Below are 17,686 nucleotides of genomic sequence, written 5' to 3'. Positions count from 1 at the left end.
ACCCCATCTTCTTTCTTTCTTTATTATACAGTTAATAAAAACTGTAATGTACAAACAGAGCAATGCATGTTAGATTAAAATTTTAAAATGTATAAAATCATGATCAGGTTCTTAGAGCTAAGCGTTTATGCAGTGCAGTTAAAATGATATTAACGAATTTCCCAGCTCTTGCTACGGCCTGGGCTGAATTGTTACTAAAACACAAAGTCGATGCTTCACTACAGTGTCTCAGCGATTGTTCCCGAATGACGGGGATCAGTAGGCGACGTCGATCAGTAGCAAAGAATGGGCAACAGCAAAGCAGGTGGAGCCAGGACTCATGTATGTAATTGCAAAACCTGCAAATGGGCTGCTCATTCCACCAAGCCCACTGTGGGATAAAGTCAAATATTGGTAGGGCTAGCAGCCTCATGTATGATATTTTGTTGCGAGTCTGGGGGTTGAGGGAGTAGTTAAAGTATAATTGAGGTTTCCCCTTGATATGATTCATTCAAAGCGGTGAAAAGTTTGTTTTTAGATAGCCCGACAACGTCAGTCTGAAATGAAACTGAGATGATTTGTTTTGTTATTGTTTTTTCCACGTTAGCAGAGGGATAGTTGGGTTAGTGAGAGAGGTTGGTTAAATCTTTAATGTAGAGATGGCAAGGTGCAACTGTTTATGCCAAGGGGAGTGTTCGTCCTTAAACACAGCTTGTAGTTGCTCTTTCAAAGATTGTGCTCGTAAGGTGTGTATATAGTATTTGATTAGGTCTCCCAGGCAGTAGAGGTTTGCACGTGTCAGGCTCAGCTAGAGTCTCATCCTCGACCTCCTCACGTGCTGTGGAACGGAAAAGATTTTCTTATAAGCTTTTATTTGTAGGTTTCCCAGAAATACGTCAATTTTCCCGGGAAAGGCCAAATGGCCGTAGGTCACTGCAGGTAGTAGTTTGGCCCGTAGCATCCTTAGGATTGGTTCGGCTGAAGGACTGTGCAGATGACGATTCAGACGCCTCAAGCTATGAATGATCCCCATACCCTTAGGCCTTAAGTGTCTAAGGTGTGCTGCTTGGTTTGCCCTTGCGTTGAACCAAACTCCTAGGTAGTTGTAGCTAGTGCAGGTCGATATTTGTGATTCCCCCTGCTCTCCAAGTAAGATTTTTATTTTTGTAGCTCCCAAAGATCAAAGTTTTGGTTTTTGATTCATTCATCACAAGATGGTTCTTTGTGTTATATTTATTGAGAGAAGTGAGCGATCTTTGCAATCCTATTTTCGTATGATCCATGATGATGTCGTCGTCGGCATATTGCATTGTCTGTAGGCGCATTCAAACTTCAGTTGCCACTTGCTTCTTTGTAGTGGACGCATTAAGCTACTGTGCTATGTAATCCTTTAGTGCTCTTCCATTTTAGATAATGTATTAAAGAATCAGTCAGAAAAGTAAGCTAAATTTGTGCATAATGTCAGCTGTAGCTTCATTTGGAAGGGGGGGGGGGGGAGATTAAAAAAAATGTTAATTGACATCACAGTAAACGTTTGAGCAAGTGCACCAAGAACTACTGAAGCTCAAGCATGTACTTCTAGGGTAAGGAATGAAGAATAGGGCGAAGGTATTTGTTGCCGCAAGGTTGCATTTGCCTACAAGAAATTAAGTGAGAAAAATGCAAGTGCCATTATCAATGCAGGCAGCGTGCCTTGTTATGCAGCTTTCAGCAAAGATACCCTGCCTTTGGTGCAGTATACCTTGTAGGCTGTCTAAAGTACTGGCTTTAATTCTGCAGATAACTGATTGCTTTTAGGCATGTTTTATGTGATTCTGCTTCAATGTGAGGCTTATTCTGGTACCTTGATTTTGTTCGTATTGTAGGCAGTCGTCTGTAAGCTCTTGTGGGGGACGGGAGGGGCTACTTTAGATTATATAGCTATGGTCTTTCAGTGACATGGGTAAATCTCTTGTCAGCTCCACTAAGTGGTTGCTTTGTAGAAGTGATAGATAATATTGAGAATTGATCACAGAAAATTCATGTACACGAACTAAAGTTGTATAGGGGAGAAGGTTATGGCGAGATTACGTTTATCCTCTAGTGGGATAAAGGGTGTTCCCAAGATGGAATGTCACTTAAATAAGAATGCCTCAGCACCAGCTAACAAATGTTCATTTTATAAAGTGCACCTAAATTGTATTTGAGTGACGTGAGGAACTCGCAACAAAATACATGAGGGACTTGAGCTGTGCGTTTGTAGGAAGAAAGGGAAGAAATGGGTCTTAGTTGGAGTGAAAATGGTATTATTATAGTGCTAAGCCGAAAAGCATCTATGCCGATCAAAATTTAGCAGGCTTCACTGTAAACAGATCAGAGAAGTCCTCCGGTAGAATTTTTTTATAAATTATGGCCTTGACATAAAGGTTAGACCATTTGACTGCAACCAGTTCTACACCTGTGGTCAGATCTACTTGCTGCATTTTAAACCAATTGGAAATCTGCTAGAAGAAATTGCACAAGACCGTTGTGAAGAGCATTGCATACCCCGGGTTACCTTCAGTAATGCCTCTGGGCCTTTTTTTAGATTTCGATTTCTGCCATATTACAATCTCCATAGGATAGAAGGGGATCATAATATAGTGGACTGGAAATCAATCACGTTCCCCTCTATCTAGCTGCAGATTCCTTACCCTATAATTATCCCCATGCGTCAGACTGGATCTGGATTGTTTTTGTGAGCAGTAGCCCTACGCTGCAGTAGGTGGCGTCGTTCAGCTCCATGTGGCTCTGGAAGTTATGTGCGCGGTGCCTATATCGGCGTCACCACAGCATGCTGACGTCAGTTTCTTTTCGTGTCTCACTGCAGTAGGAACACATAGCCACAGAGAAGACTGACCACTGGTGTGGAAAACTCGACCTGGAAAATCCTTCCCTAGAAATCTGTTCGCAGAGCAGGGAAGATGGGTAGGTCGGTAAGGGATCTGTGGCTAGAGTCTCTACTGGATAAGGCGATAACCAAGGGTAAGAAACTTGTTCATCTGATAGAGACTTCTAGCCACAGATTCCTTACCTTAGAAGAGATACCCAAGCAATACCTCCCCGGAGGTGGGTCTGCGAAAATGTTTCATACTAAAGTTCTACAGGACCGAATGAACAAAGTGCCCGTCCTGATGGAACGGACTGCCCAGGCAGGAATGAGCTGCGAACCTGTGTAGAGAAGAACATGTTGCTGCCTGGCAGATGTCCAGACTGGAACTCCGTGTGCTAACGCAGTGATCGCAGCCTTAGTTCTGGTGAAATTTTTATGCAAGCCATCAGTGTTGCTTCTTTGCCAATGTGCAGTAAAGTTTAACGTAGCTCACAATCCATCAGGAGATGGTCAGTTTCTGCACAACCTACCCCTTCTTCGCTCCGACCTACCCCACAAAGAGTTGGTCGTCCACCCGGAACTTTTTTGTGCAGTCAATGTAGAACATCAACACTTTTTTCAGGTCCTGTCAGTGAAGTTGCTCCTCTTCCTTAGATGGAAGTGGTGGCGCGTAAAAGGTAGGCAAGGTGATGGACTGGCCAACTTGAAAGGGAGTGACAACATTTGGCAGGAAGGAAGCTTTAATGTGAACAACCAGCTTGTCTGGGAAGATATTCAGGCATGGAGGCTTAAAGTTCACTGACCCTCCGGGCAGATGTTATTGCCACAAGGAAGGCCATCTTGATGGTAAGGAGCCAGAGAGATTAATTGTGCGGTAGGTTAAAAGGAGAGCATGTCAGAAAAGGGAGCCCTTGATTAAGGTGCCACTTCGTAATGGAGGGTGAAGGTGGGAACATGTGTTGCAGGCCTTTCAAAAGCCTATTTACAACAGGGGATTTCAACAGAGATGGCCGATGTGGCAACCACAGAAAGGCTGAGATGTCAGAAAGATAGTGCTTTAAGGTGCCCAAAGCGGAGCCCTGCTGGGCAGAAGAAAGACTAAAGAGAAGGACTTGAGAGAGGGGTGTTAAGAACCAAGACACCAAAGGTAGATGGGGTGAGGATCGGTGATGGATATTTAATCCTCGAATTCTTAACCGGGCTTAAAGCCCAACCTGTTGGGAGGAGACGTGGTCCTGCACAATCTGATTTTTTTTTTTTGTGAGGAAAATTACACACAAATTTCACAGAGCGAGCTCCAGATCCTCAAAGGCGTGGAAAAAAGGAAACTTGCGTCATTGCCCCAAAGTAGGCGCTCGCTATGTGGATGGTAGTCTGTGGTCACTTCTGGCATTGGATGACTCCAGTGCCCCTATCGGCGGTTGAAAGCTTTGAAATTACCTAGATCCAGTTTTAACACATAGGGATTGCTCTACGGGTGAGGAATCTGTAGGTAGACCCATCCACCAGAAACTGATGAACTGGACTGCAGCACGAGTAATTACTACTGCCTGAGATTAATTTACACATTCCATTAGTCAATTTTTTTAATTCGCTCTCTCTGCTGATAACTTTGGTATGTGGATGATGTGAAACTAAAGGAAAGTGTAGAGTACTGGTAGTGATTTCCCACTACATAAAAGCACAGGAATCTTCAAAGCCAGTACCAAATTAGCCGATGAATGAAAGTGCCCTGGAGATTAGTCCGTCTACTCAACCCAGTGTCTGAAGCGCTTTCCTTTTTGAGGAATATGTTAATAATTTTTACGCAAAGGCACTGTTGACAAATTATTGAAACCCTAACTCCTTTTCAAATTTTTGTGTTTAGGGTATTGTGTTGGCATCTGATGTTCATTCTCAGGAGTATGATAGTGCCAGTGTTGACATATGGCAGTGGGTGTGACAGTTGTGTTGGCAAGTTGTTGGACATCAGATGGTAGGTGTTCCAACCCAACACCTTCCAACTCCTATGTGCCATCTGGCCCTAACACTGCAACTACTTTGTCTTCCCTTCATACATCCCTTCTCAGCTCCTGTCCTACTCCTGTTATCCCTCTGTGGCACTCTCACACCCTCTTTGTACACCACCCTGTCTAGCCCCGGTCTTTCACCTCTGCCTCCTCTCCCTGTTCCTCCTGGAGACCGTTGCTCTAGCCTGGTGTCCCTTACTCCCCCCTCTGCAGCCCCTACGTGTGCCCAACACTTGCTCCTGTGTGCTGCAGGATGCCAGCAGGCCCATGTTTTTTTTCTTTTTAGTATCTGGGATTCTCAGTTGTAAAAGCATTTGGTCAAAAAATTATATGGACCCACTAAGTCCAGCCAGAACATACGGATTCCATATTCATGTGTGATTGAGTAACATACCATTTTAGCCATCTACATATTTTGCTAATAGAGTGGAATCACTTTGTATGTTTGACTGGTAAGTGTAATCATGGCCTAGGATATTTTTTAGCGGATAGTTGCCAATGTTTATGTATTTATAGAAGACCAACGAAACGGTGTCACTTATTGAACCTTCTTTTTCAATAGGAGAATCTAAAGAGATGAAAGACCTGTTGTTAAATCCTCACCTTGCTCAACTACTAGTAACAATTGACAAGGCGGAGGAAAAAGCATCCGTTATGAAGAAGTACATGCAGGAACCTCTATTGGTGGAGTTTGCAGACTGTTGCCTGAAAATTGTGGAGCCTCCAAAAAATGCAAATGTGCTCCCACTCGAAGAAGTCAAGCTCCAGGACATACATGAAATGATGATGCAATGAGGACTGTCTGATCGTTGTGGCCCTGAAGAATGCCATTTTTTGCAGTGTGCTATTAACCATGCTTTGCAGAACATGGATTTTTTTGCTGCTGTTCATAATCCATTTCTCGTGACTTTCCGTTAATTGGTTGTGTTGTGTATCACCACAACGTTTTAGCCACTAGTATTCTGCAACTGTACGGACAGATCACTAAATTCAGACCTTGCACCTCTGGGATTAGTTTTTAAAACATACGGCTATATAGATCACCCCTGCATTACACATTCTGGGAATCTTTGTGAAAGCAGACATTTCAGTTTAATGTGACATGCATGAGTCCATAAGCCGTGTGGTACAGTAGTAGTTCTCTTCACCTGTACAAATGACATATTTAACACCTCTTTAATACGACTCGTACATTTAAATATGTAATATTTTCCAAACATCATTCACTGTTTTTTCCGGAGGGATTAAAAAAAACTGACGTGCTACAAAGGCTGTGTGAGATCAGTGTGCATTTATAGGACTAGAACCTTTTCTCTTAGCCTATTCTTTCTCACATTCTATATTGTAAAGGGCTGTTAATTAGCTACAGTGGTAAAGACTGAAAATTTGCAACGCTTCATTTGAAAAGTGATATGTACGATTTTTTTAAGTGCTTGCTATGATTTCTCCAGTGTGGTGTTTATGAACTGAATCATATTCCCAAACTTCTCTTCCTGCCGCATGTAAGAACAGGTTTGGAAGTGCTAACCAATTTGCAAACAAATATAAGTTCACAACTCCGTAAGCGTTGCCTTAACTACAAGTTGTTTCAGAATGTTAATACTTGTAAAAAATTATACAAAGCATATATTTTTCACCAATAAATATTTTATTTGTAAAATGTATGTACAAAAGGAAAATGTGTATTATAATAAAGCAGGTTTGAAATACAAAGGCACACCCCAGCATCGTCTTTGGGAATCCTAGAGAGCACTGAATAGTTTTGTAGTGTTTCGATTAAGAATCTTCAGAGGCAGTAAAGTGCTCATTTCCCACCACAAGTGTAGCAGCGAGGTTACCCACACCGTAGCTGCACTTCAGTGCATATCTGACAGACATATTATTGCAGTTGCATGTATACTGGCCGGACACAATACGAGAATTACTTTTTCAACGACCTATTAAACATTAAATATGCTTAGGCTATATTAATAACCCAGGAATTTGTTTCGATCGACCCATGTTCACAAAGCAGCAACTCAGAGTAAAGTGATCATGTGTAAGGCTTACATTGTTTTGTAGTAGAAGCGATTTCCAGGGAGAGGCCCTACAGGGCACAGAACTGAGATCCTGGGAGCTCTACAAACTAAAACCAGCATCTCCTTTCAAAAGACATCTCGACAGCACAGATACATTTGAAGCATATTGATACTATGTACTGAAAATAAAGGGGCAGTTGGCCTTTGTGTAATGGCAAGTGCATTCTCAGACCTAAACACATCGTCCTAAACATTATCTAATGGTGAATACGTAACATTTAAAAGACCAGTCAGAACAATATTAAAATTCTGGAAATCATAGCAAATAACACCGGAAAAGGGCAGTTAACACACAGTAAAATGAAATAATGATGCGGAAGTTCTATTACATTGGCTTACTACAAGACCATTATGAATTGTGTACAAGCATACTTCTAGAACAGACAGAATTAGTTTACAGAACGTACTTTTCCCTTTGTAGTGACTAACACAATTTCAATATCCTAAAATTGTAATAATTTTACTGTAGTTTCATGTGATTCATTAGCTACTCTTCCTGGACCGTAGTAGGTTGTGCAATAAATACAAAGACTGCCTTAAACACAATCGTAACCTAGAATGGCCAATCGGTGGCCTAATCGGGCAATTATAATGCAGAGTGGATTTCTAGCATTAAAGCATATCATTTGCATATTACAGTGGTACAGAATCAAATTATATGTATCTCATAAAAGAACGTCGTCTAACTTCCCTGTACATCGTAGCTTGAGACTTCAAGAGTCAGGTTTCGCAACAGGAAAATAGATCATTTTAAATACTCCCTGCATAGTATAAAAAAAGTTTGCATCAAGCAGTCTAATGTAATACATGCAAGAAACACCGATTATAATGCTAGTTATGTATCTGCATCTTGTATTTAAAAACAAATGTCTCGAACCTTCAACCTCATTGTCCAGATCAGTCAGTTTAAAAGTGGAATGCGTTTCAACCAATTCTTTTTGAGAGACTAGCAAAAACTACATGTTTCCCTCGACAGCTACCAGCACTGCCCTGCTACATTTCACCTTCCATTCCTGTATGCCAAGATACCTGTAATCTGTCTTAGTGGTAGCACATAGTATACCTACTTTATCTATTTGCATAGCTTTTGTCAGGTGGTGAGGTGGAGAGTCAGTTTTTATAATACAGTTGCAAGACCTCACTCAATTGGAAGCCTTAGTTCCTATATCTAATTCATGAGGTAGAGACAAATCATCATTGGTTGTTAATTTTATGTTAATAAAAACAATACTGTTGACATTGATTGACAACACAACTAAAAGGCAGCGCTGCAAGGAAATCTTTGCACGAGAAAGTGCAATAAAATATTGTAGATAAGGTAACATGCGGCGCCTGCAACCTCAGCATAGTGTTTTTTCCAGTAAAATCTCATTAAATCCAGAAATCCCACATTCATGCATTGTTGGACATGTATCGGCATAAAGCAGAGGAGATTTCTTGTAGTGAAACTTGATTGTTCCCTAAAAAGTAAATCAAAATAATAAATTACATTAAACCAGCACAATAACTTTACTAAAACATGAGCAGACAGCATTGTATCTCAAGTCGAAATTTACATTGATCTCTTAATATAGGCACAAAAATGTTAAATATTGGTTACCGAAAATCTTAATAAATCCCTTAGCATAAATTGCCACTGCATTTCCAATAGCCCCTTATTAAACTATATTTCTTTTCCCGTAAATCCAATATGTGTTCAGAGGTAAGGCTCCATTTTATTACTCTTGTTAATTGGTAATGTCCTACAGATTAGGTAATATATGATGTATAAAATGAAAATGTCAAAATATGAGGCCAGAACAGCTATGTGCTACACCACCCACCTTAGTACTTTCATCACAGATTTACCCACCATCAAGAAGGACAAATATGATCCCCCCCTTAGTTGGCACTGTGTGGACATACCAGAGGTGGAATGTGCAACATGTAAGAAATTAGTTACTTACCTAACTTCAGTTATCCAGTGTCTTTGATAGATTCACATGCTTGAATAATTCCCAGTCATCAGGCTAGGAATCACGGTAATTTTAATGGTATGCCGAAGCTTCTTGGCGCTCAAAGTATCGCAACAGACGCTAGGGTGGTTTACTTCTACAAATTAGTTATGTTTTTAATAGCATGTTGAATTCAGATCACAAATAAAAAGGGAGAGAATTCCAGAGTTTGACTGCTGCAGTGGTGAAAGTTTTAACTGCTGACTTAACAGTTCTAGATTTGACAATCAAAGTTAGGCGTATAGAGTCAGAACGAAGTGGTCATGGTTTACCCTCAGCATCAAGAGAATTTCTAGACTACGTTACAGGGCTCTATGCACTGGAGCTTTAAAGACAATCAATTGTTTAACTAGTAGCGAGTGTAATTTGCTCAAGACTGGTGATATTTGTGCGTTCCTAAGAGTCTTCGTAACAAGACACACTCCCTCATTTTGTACAAATTATAGTTGTTCAAACAAAAATGCAAGTGAGGCCAGAAATATGGCACTGCGTATTCCAGCCTAGGTTGAATAAACAAATTTACCATCGGAATTTGAAGATTTCTTCAAAGAACTGCAACATCATTAATTAATTTTCTTTTCACTATTTCAGTATTAAATCACTTGCTCTTTCAATAATAAACATTATATTTCTATTTAAGAAACTTGAGTTCGTGGGGGGGCATTAGGTGGCGCTTGACCAAGATGGCCACGCTGCTGTGAGGCTCCAGCCCTCTGAGCCTTTCATGATCCTATAGTCCATCCTGATGTGCTTTTTGATGCCTGCAATCATCACCGCTGACACCGTGACGGTGTAAGGAGTCTCCCGCTGTGTCCACTATCGTTGCATACGCAGAGGAAGCCGTGCTGTAGCCATATCGGCCCGGCTGCGGACTCTGTCGCACTATCCCGGAGCTTGCTGCCTGGCCGCGGCCGATACTCCACGCCAGGGCGGCAGGGCCTATACAAAGACCGCAAAGCTTTCCTGAAGAGCGGCGCACGCCTGGAATCAACCAACGCACATCCTGCTGTCCGGAGACATCGGCGGCCCGCCCAGAGCTGAGGTGAGGGAATTGCTTGTGTCCTCCCCGCTCCCGCCGCGCTCATCACCCTCGGAGGCGCGCTCCGGCCGTGCCCGCACCCTTGATCGGCGAGGGGAACGAATCCAGGTCGGGGATCTGGGCCCTACCCCCAGTGGACGTCGATCGCCCATCGGAGCGGCGTGTGCAAGCCCATCGCCTGATGGACGTTCAAGAGGGATTGCTGCATTACAGACCATAGGGCTGTAAGTACCGCCACGGAGCCCTGGTCCCCCCCCTCCTACTCGCAACGCGCCCATCGCGACAGCTTAAGACGGCGCGCTGTTTGGGACTTGAGATACTGCGCCACCGGCCCCCCTCCCCGTGTGATACGGCTGCCACCCCTGCCTCGGCACTGATTTGGAGCGCCCGACTCGCTGACCGCTTCACTGTCCCAGGATCGGATTTCCCCGGCCCGGCTCAGCTACGCTGTTTGGCCCCTGCCCCATTTTGATGCCCACTGCTGCCTGGGGGATGGGCGCTTGAACTAGCTGGACCGGTCTCTGTGGAACCCCCCCCACGCTGGGGGACGGAAGTAGTGTTGGGAGACTCATTGCATCATTACTGTGGGGGCACGGGCGCACTTTGAGGGCACCATCTTGAATTGACCACCATTTTAAACTGCCTTCCTTCTCTGCCGTGGTGTTTGCGCGGCAATCTGCCGCACTCTGGTTCTGTGCCTAGACTCCACATGGTGCTGGACCTCTTACACACCCTGCAAGGACCACCAACCGTGCACCCCCCCCTCAATTGCCTCAAGTCGCCTCCTGCTGCCACCTCTTTGGTGCCGTGACCTGCCGCCCTTGATATTTGCAGCAAAGGAAGCCCTAAGGCCCTATTACCTTTCGACTGCACCTCTGGACTGCCCCCCCCCCCCTCCATAGCAAAGACTACCATCTCAGGCTCTACCTCCCCTTGCTGCCTCCTTATCTCCAGAGGGTCGACATCGTCTCCTTGAGTCTATTACTGCACAATGGGGCGGACCGATGCCCGACAGTCCAAATCGCCATACGAAGCCCGGAAACCTCCAGACTTACAACATACGGAGCAAACCACCTCTGGGGCCACAGCCCCACCAGATGAAGACTGGAAGTCTCTCCTCCTCAGTATGAACCAAAGCCTCACCTCAATAGACTCCAAAATTGATGCATTAAATACCAGAATGGACACGGTCGTGACACAGCTGGACCAACATGACACCCGCTTGAAAGAGGCCGAGACTAGAATCTCCGCTCTTGAGGACACCGCCACATCTAACGGCCGCCAGGTCACTCAAATGGACAAGCTACCCAAAATCATTGCGGATAAAAACGAGGACCTTGAAGCCAGGTCACGGAGAAACAATGTGAGAATTTTAGGCCTGGCGGAGACAACCAATACGGGGCGTATGGAGGACTTCATTGAAAAATTGCTAGTCGACTTATTCGGCAGGAACTCCTTCTACGCGCACCTCACGATAGAGAGCGCACCGTTCTCTCGCAGCCTGCCCTCCACCGCGTGCCCCGCCGCGCCCTATCATCGCCTAGTTCCTTAATTACCGGGACAGGGACACACTACTGCGACTGGCACGTGAAAAGCAACAAGTCCCATATGAGAACACCACGTTGTCCTTCTACCCGGACTTCACAACTACGGTACAGAAGGCGTGCCGTAAATTCACCGGGATAAAGAAAAAGCTGCAATCTCTGGAAATTCCCTATGCCATGCTCTACCCGGCCAAACTCACACACCGTGGAAAGCAACACATCTTTGCGTCCCCACAGCTGGCTGAGGAGTACCTCAAACGACAGAGACAGGCGGCCTCCGGGACGGGGGACTCCGGCAGCCACTCCAGATCGCCCTCTCCACTTTCCCAGCAGGACTGACTCCAAGGGCCGTGAATGACTTCAGCGAAGTACACTGTCTTTTCTGATTGGCAACGACGCTTTGAACTGCTTGGTGATGTATAAGACTATCTTTCTGTTCGATTATTGCACTCATAACTCTGCTCAGACTTTCATCTCCGTCCCACACTTGGATGCTTAGCTGCTGGCTGAGCCTCCGGTGGGTGAAAGTAGGAAGATATATGGGCGGGTCGAGGGCCCCTAGCGTCCCTTCCTTTTGCTACAGGGCGAACCCCTGCACTTCCGCCACTGTTGTATTGGTGGAGAGGATATTGTTCCTTTGTTGAGATTTCGTTTTGCGGGTAGGAATTTCTTTCCCGGCAAGTTGGGGATGCCGGAGTGGTCGGGGGGGAAGGTTTAATGGGCACTGTATTGTACTTCATACCGTAGCATTACCTGTAGTTGTACCACACCCTGAGTCGATTCCACAAAACCGACTGCTTTGTCTCCTTTCACAACCTACAAATCCGCGTCACATAATCACGGACATTTATGGTAGTGGCTCCCCTGGGCGAGAATAGGGTACTGCAGCACATTAAACTGGTCACCTGGAACATACGCGGCCTCAATGACCCCAGAAAGCGTAGGCAGGTGCTGGGATACCTGGACAGACATGGTATTAGCATCGCCCTCCTCCAGGAGACGCACTTGGCCCCGGGCGGGACCACTCAGTTTGCATCCAGATGGGCCACGAGCCGCACCTTTTCCTCCTACTCCAGAGGGGTTACTGTCCTTATCAAGCGTGGTGTGGCGTTCACGCCCAGCGCGGTGGATAGTGATACTGAAGGCAGATTCTGTTTAGTGTGGGGACGACTATACGCACATGACATCCGCTTTGCCAATTACTACGAGCAAAAGCTGGACATTACACACATCATCTGGGGGGGAGACTTCAATACTGCATTGCATCCCCATATGGATAGATCGAACGCGCTTCCCTCCCACTACACCACCACGCAAAGGACGCTGCTTGACATAGGGGATTATAACTGCCTAATTGACGCCTGGAGACATGCACATCCCAATCTCAAAGAGGGCACACATTACTCTTCTGTACACTCCACATGGGTGCGACTAGATTACATTTTTATATCAGCAGGCCTGGTGCCCTGGCTCCGACACGCACAGCACTTAGCTCGTACTTTTTCAGACCACTCTCCGGTCCTCCTGGAACTCCAGATCCCTCTTGCATGCTCGCCTTATTTGAGCTGGCGGCTAAACCCGGCGCACCTCAAAGATGTTGTGTTTCACACTGAGTTGGAGCGTGACATTTGAGATTTTTTCGAACGTAACATGTCCTCGGTAGATAGTGTCACCACAGTATGGGAGGCCTTCAAATTTACAGTCAGAGGGTGGTGTATAGCCGGAGGCATCCTTAAAACCTTGCGTGCCGACCGGCATAAGTTAGAAACAGACCTCCGTGAGCTAGAACGTGCCATTACTCAAAGCCCCGACGACTGTTTAGGACAGGCCCGACTGCGCGAAAAAACAGAATACGTTCAAGTAGCCGATCGGGAACGCAAATTCCTTGGTCGACCGCATATGGCTCGCATTTACGGGGAGGGAGACAGGCCGGGTAAGGCGATGGCGAATTCGATGAAACCCCCCAGATTTCACAATTATGTGACTGCAATTCAAGACACTGAAGGCAACCTGCATAGGAACCTCCCTGACCAGCTACGCATATTTCAGAAACACTACAGTGCTCTGTACTCCTCACACAGGACAGAACCTCTTGACCTCCCAGCACATTTCGAAGATGTCGCATTGGCTTGGCTGGGAGACACCCAGCGAAAATTTCTCCACTTGGAGCTGGAAGTTGACGAAATAACCGAGGCTATTATGGGTATGCGGTCGGGCAAGGCTCCTGGATCCGACTGCCTACCCATAGACTTTTACAAACTTTTTGCCCCCATTCTGGCCCCCATTTTGAAACAAGTCTTCTATGCCTCCTTGGAGGAAGGCAGCCTTCCCCGTACCATGCCCAAAGCACTCATAACTTCCCTACTCAAGCCGGGCAAGCCCCCCACTCTCGTCGACTCCTATCAGCCCTTATCGCTTTTAAACTGCGATACTAAAATCCTAGCTAAAGTGTTAGCTACACGCCTCAACCTCCTTATGGAACGCCTTGTTTTACCAGACCAAGCCGGCTTTGTTCCGAACCGGGCAACATCACACAATCTTCGTACCCTACACGCGGTACTTCAGGACATCAACCCTAAATGCGAGGCTGTAGCTGTGTTCTTAGATGCCACTAAAGCTTTCGATTCACTTGAGTGGGACTACCTGCTGGGCACACTTCGGCACATGGGAATGCCGTTCAGCTTCATAGACTGGGTTAGACTATTATATCATCAGCCAACTGCTACAGTACTGCTCAACGAGGCGAGGTCTACCCCTTTTACTGTGCAGAGAGGCACCCGGCAGGGCTGCCCCCTTTCCCCTATTCTTTTCGCCATTGCGATCGAACCTCTTGCCGCGAAGCTCCGCCAGAAGCACAACCATCGATCCCTCATCTATCCTGCCCGGCAATTGCTTGTATCGCTTTACGCGGACGACATGACCCTTTACATTGAAAAGCCCCAAGATAATTTAAATCCGGTGTTAAGGGAGATTACCAAATTCTGCGGCATTGCCGGAGTGCAAATTAATTGGGCCAAGTCTGCCATTAACCGATAGTACCCACCAGCATCAGCTGGACTTTCCTTTGGTTTGGGAACAAGACGAATTGAAGTACCTGGGCGTTCATATCTCTAGACAGAAGGAAGCCATGATGCGTGCCAATTATGGCACTGCAATCGATAAAATCACAGACAGTGTCACCAAATGGATACGCCTTCCATTGTCCATGGCTGGGAGGATAGCTCTTGCTAAGATGGTACTACTGCCGAAACTCCTATATCTCTTTGTCAACATTCCATACAACCCAGGGAAGTTTTTCTTTAACTCCCTGAAGTCCCAGCTTACGAAACTAATATGGGGTGGGGAAACAGGCACGCCTCAGCCTTGATACGCTTATGCTCCCCTTTCATCTAGGCGGGTTTGAGGTCCCCAACTTCGAAAGATACTATGACTGTGCCCAAGCGCACTTTGCTGTATATTGGTTTCATCCTCCACCATATATGGCACACCTTGCTGTTGAGGATGGCTATATGGTTCCGATGGTCAGTACTGGATATATACACACTAAGGTAAGGCCCAGGGAACGAGACCCTTCTACTGTTAACTGCACTGTGACTGCATGGAACCGAATAACACACACCCTGGACTGTGCCTTTTTGTATTCACCCAAATTGCCACTAGATAACGATCCCAGACTTCAGGTTTCTTGCGAAGCCATAGGTCGCAAACTGCTCAGAGAACTGGGGTATTCCGTATGGGGCGATCTATATATAAATGGGAGATTTCGGACTAGTGAGCAGTTTTTTAGAGAAAGGTTGCCCTCTATCATGGATACCTTTTTATTTGCCCGACTGCGACAGAACGTCCGAACTATTACTCCCTCCTTTTCCACTGAACCTGAAACCTTTGCGCCACTGCACGCCTTAGTTCAAACGCCATGTAGTTTCACAGCTTTACAAAAGTGTGCAAGACGCGCAACGACCCACCATACTGCGGGCCCGAAGGGAATGGGACGGGGACCTTACTGAGCCACTGACAGATGAACAGTGGGAGCTTAGCTGCACACAGACGAAAATGATCACTGGTAACAACAGGTTACGGCTACTAAATTATAAATTCTTACACAGACTATACCACACCCCTGTTCGGTTACATAAATTCCGCTTGCGCGATTCTGACTGCTGCCTCCGCTGGGGTGCGGCTGGAGCGGACTTCATACATCTGGCCTGGTGCTGCCCACAAGTTGCCTCCTACTGGAATCAGGTGTTCGAGGGGCTCTCTTCCATGCTTGGTGTTGCAATTCCCCCCTGTCCGCTAAAGGCGCTGTTAGGTTTGACACAACCGGTTGAGACCGTACATAGGAAATTCCTGGCGCTAAGCCTCCTATTAGCTAAACGTCTGGTGGCATGTAGGTGGGGGAGGGGCCGAGCCCCAAAATTTAAATGCTGGATCCACACCATGTCCACCTGGCAGGAACGTCTTTATGATTACGTGGATCTCCTGCCTTTACAATCCAGACCTAAAGACATCTGGGCCCCCTTTGCGTCCTTCCTTCTTCGACAGCAGGCTGAAGAGGGGGACGAGCAGGAGGAAATACCTGCTGTAAACATCAGTGCATCGCAATCCTCTCGTTAAAGGTTGCACATTTCAATCAGAGTATACCGCTAACTTCCTTACTGCACTAACGTCGGAAATACACCCCTTAGAGCGCATACATAGATGCCCGTCCAGCGCAGGGTTCACTTGCGTTGTTTTTGGGTTGGTCAAGTCATGTTAAACTGCCGAACTTGTCTGATGGGTCCCATTACAGCAGTTAAACTTATCTCTCAGCTTGTTTCTATATTTTAGACGTTGGATGTGTCACTAAATACAGGAATGCTTATTATTGTATCTGTTGGGGTTGTTATTGGGGGTGGGGAGGTACAGGGTGACTGTCAAGTTCCTGTTGAAATGTTACTTATTCCTATCTCACTCTAAGCATGGGAAGATGCTCACAAGTTGTAACATGTAACATACATTGGCTCGATTTCCTTGCATTGATGTACCTTGCTTTAATCATTTAATTTGATCTTTATTTCGGTACATTCTGGCCATAAAAGATACATATAGGAACAATAATACATTTTACACAGTGGATACAAAAATAAGTACATGATATGCTGTTGGGAAGCAAAAAATACAATGCAATTCATCCAGTTAATACAGTACACTTCATCGATTTAAAAAGGCATATAAAATGTAAGTTAAGATACAAAGTTAAAAAAACTTTTTAGGTGGCACCAGAGAGAATGATCCTATGAAGTGACTCAACAGTATTCCTCGAACAATCAGAACAGCCTAAGCTCTACACAGTGTACGGCCAACTAAACATCTACAGCTCCAAACCCCGCTTCTTACGTGAATAACTTACAAGCAGTAGAAATCTGCTAACACAGAACACAGTAAGACGACTAGTGTCAGTTTTGATGATCCTATATGCTTCCACATACGAACGAATACCTAGGGCATTACACAAGGGCTTGATCCATCGTCTCCTTGCTATGTCGTATGTGGTGCAAAAAACAATATGTGATTATCATCCTCTCAAGTTTGACTGACAACATGTTCAATTTGAACTATTCGTTGGCCCTGTGTGCATTTCCCACCTTGCTAGAACTACATTCGTTTTAAGTATTCCATATCTAAATTTTAGGTACAGACTTTTAGCAAGTGGGGGTTGTATCTCGTCTAAAAACTCCTCAAAGTGTGGTGAGACTTTAAAAATAAGAAAACTACTAGTAATAGAACCACAAGGATTGTCATTTAAGGAGTTATGAGAAATATAAAACCAGAATCTTGCCTTTACATGTTTCTTACAACTTTGTGTCAGACATGCCGGATCTTTCCAGAAATGGATAAGGCCTATTCGATGGAACCAAGTTTTTACATGCTTCAACCAAAGATTGGAGTTATAAACATCAAGGTTCTTCACTTCTAGAATGCCATTTTTATAGTCTGCAAGTTCTGGAGTACTCCATAGTCTAACCCAAAATAAGAGTGGACGAAGTACTGCAAGGTGGTCCGTACGTTTCATATTTAAATCTAAGAAAAGGTGTAGGAGTGGGGTGCGTGTGGGCAATCTCAAAATACTTCTGTAGAAGTTATTCTTGCTTTTCTTGAAAAGATTCCCCGCATTAATGCCCCAAATTTCAGCACCATATAAGGCACTAGCCT

General features: G+C 45.1%; 2 protein-coding genes across 5 annotated transcripts in view; one reads left to right on the top strand and one right to left on the bottom strand.

Annotated features, from left to right (window-relative positions):
* The window catches only part of ZNHIT3 (zinc finger HIT-type containing 3), a 37,316-nt gene extending 30,760 nt beyond the window's left edge, over positions 1-6,556 (top strand). Inside the window, exon 5 of the mRNA XM_078679800.1 lies at positions 5,402-6,556. Within this exon, the coding sequence (XP_078535926.1) occupies positions 5,402-5,634 (233 nt within the window). The 3' untranslated portion in view covers positions 5,635-6,556. The remainder of the gene's footprint in view (positions 1-5,401) is intronic.
* Positions 6,469-17,686, bottom strand: part of MYO19 (myosin XIX) — a 580,271-nt gene continuing 569,053 nt past the window's right edge. For all 4 annotated transcript variants that reach the window (XM_078679796.1, XM_078679798.1, XM_078679795.1 and 1 more), the window contains one exon: positions 6,469-8,377. In XM_078679796.1, the coding sequence (XP_078535922.1) occupies positions 8,258-8,377 (120 nt within the window). In that variant the 3' untranslated portion in view covers positions 6,469-8,257. The remainder of the gene's footprint in view (positions 8,378-17,686) is intronic.

The sequence above is a fragment of the Lissotriton helveticus genome, chromosome 3_1 (assembly GCF_964261635.1).
Source record: "Lissotriton helveticus chromosome 3_1, aLisHel1.1, whole genome shotgun sequence".
NCBI classification, from domain to species: Eukaryota; Metazoa; Chordata; class Amphibia; order Caudata; family Salamandridae; genus Lissotriton; species Lissotriton helveticus.
This window is presented reverse-complemented; position numbering and strand designations above follow the sequence as displayed.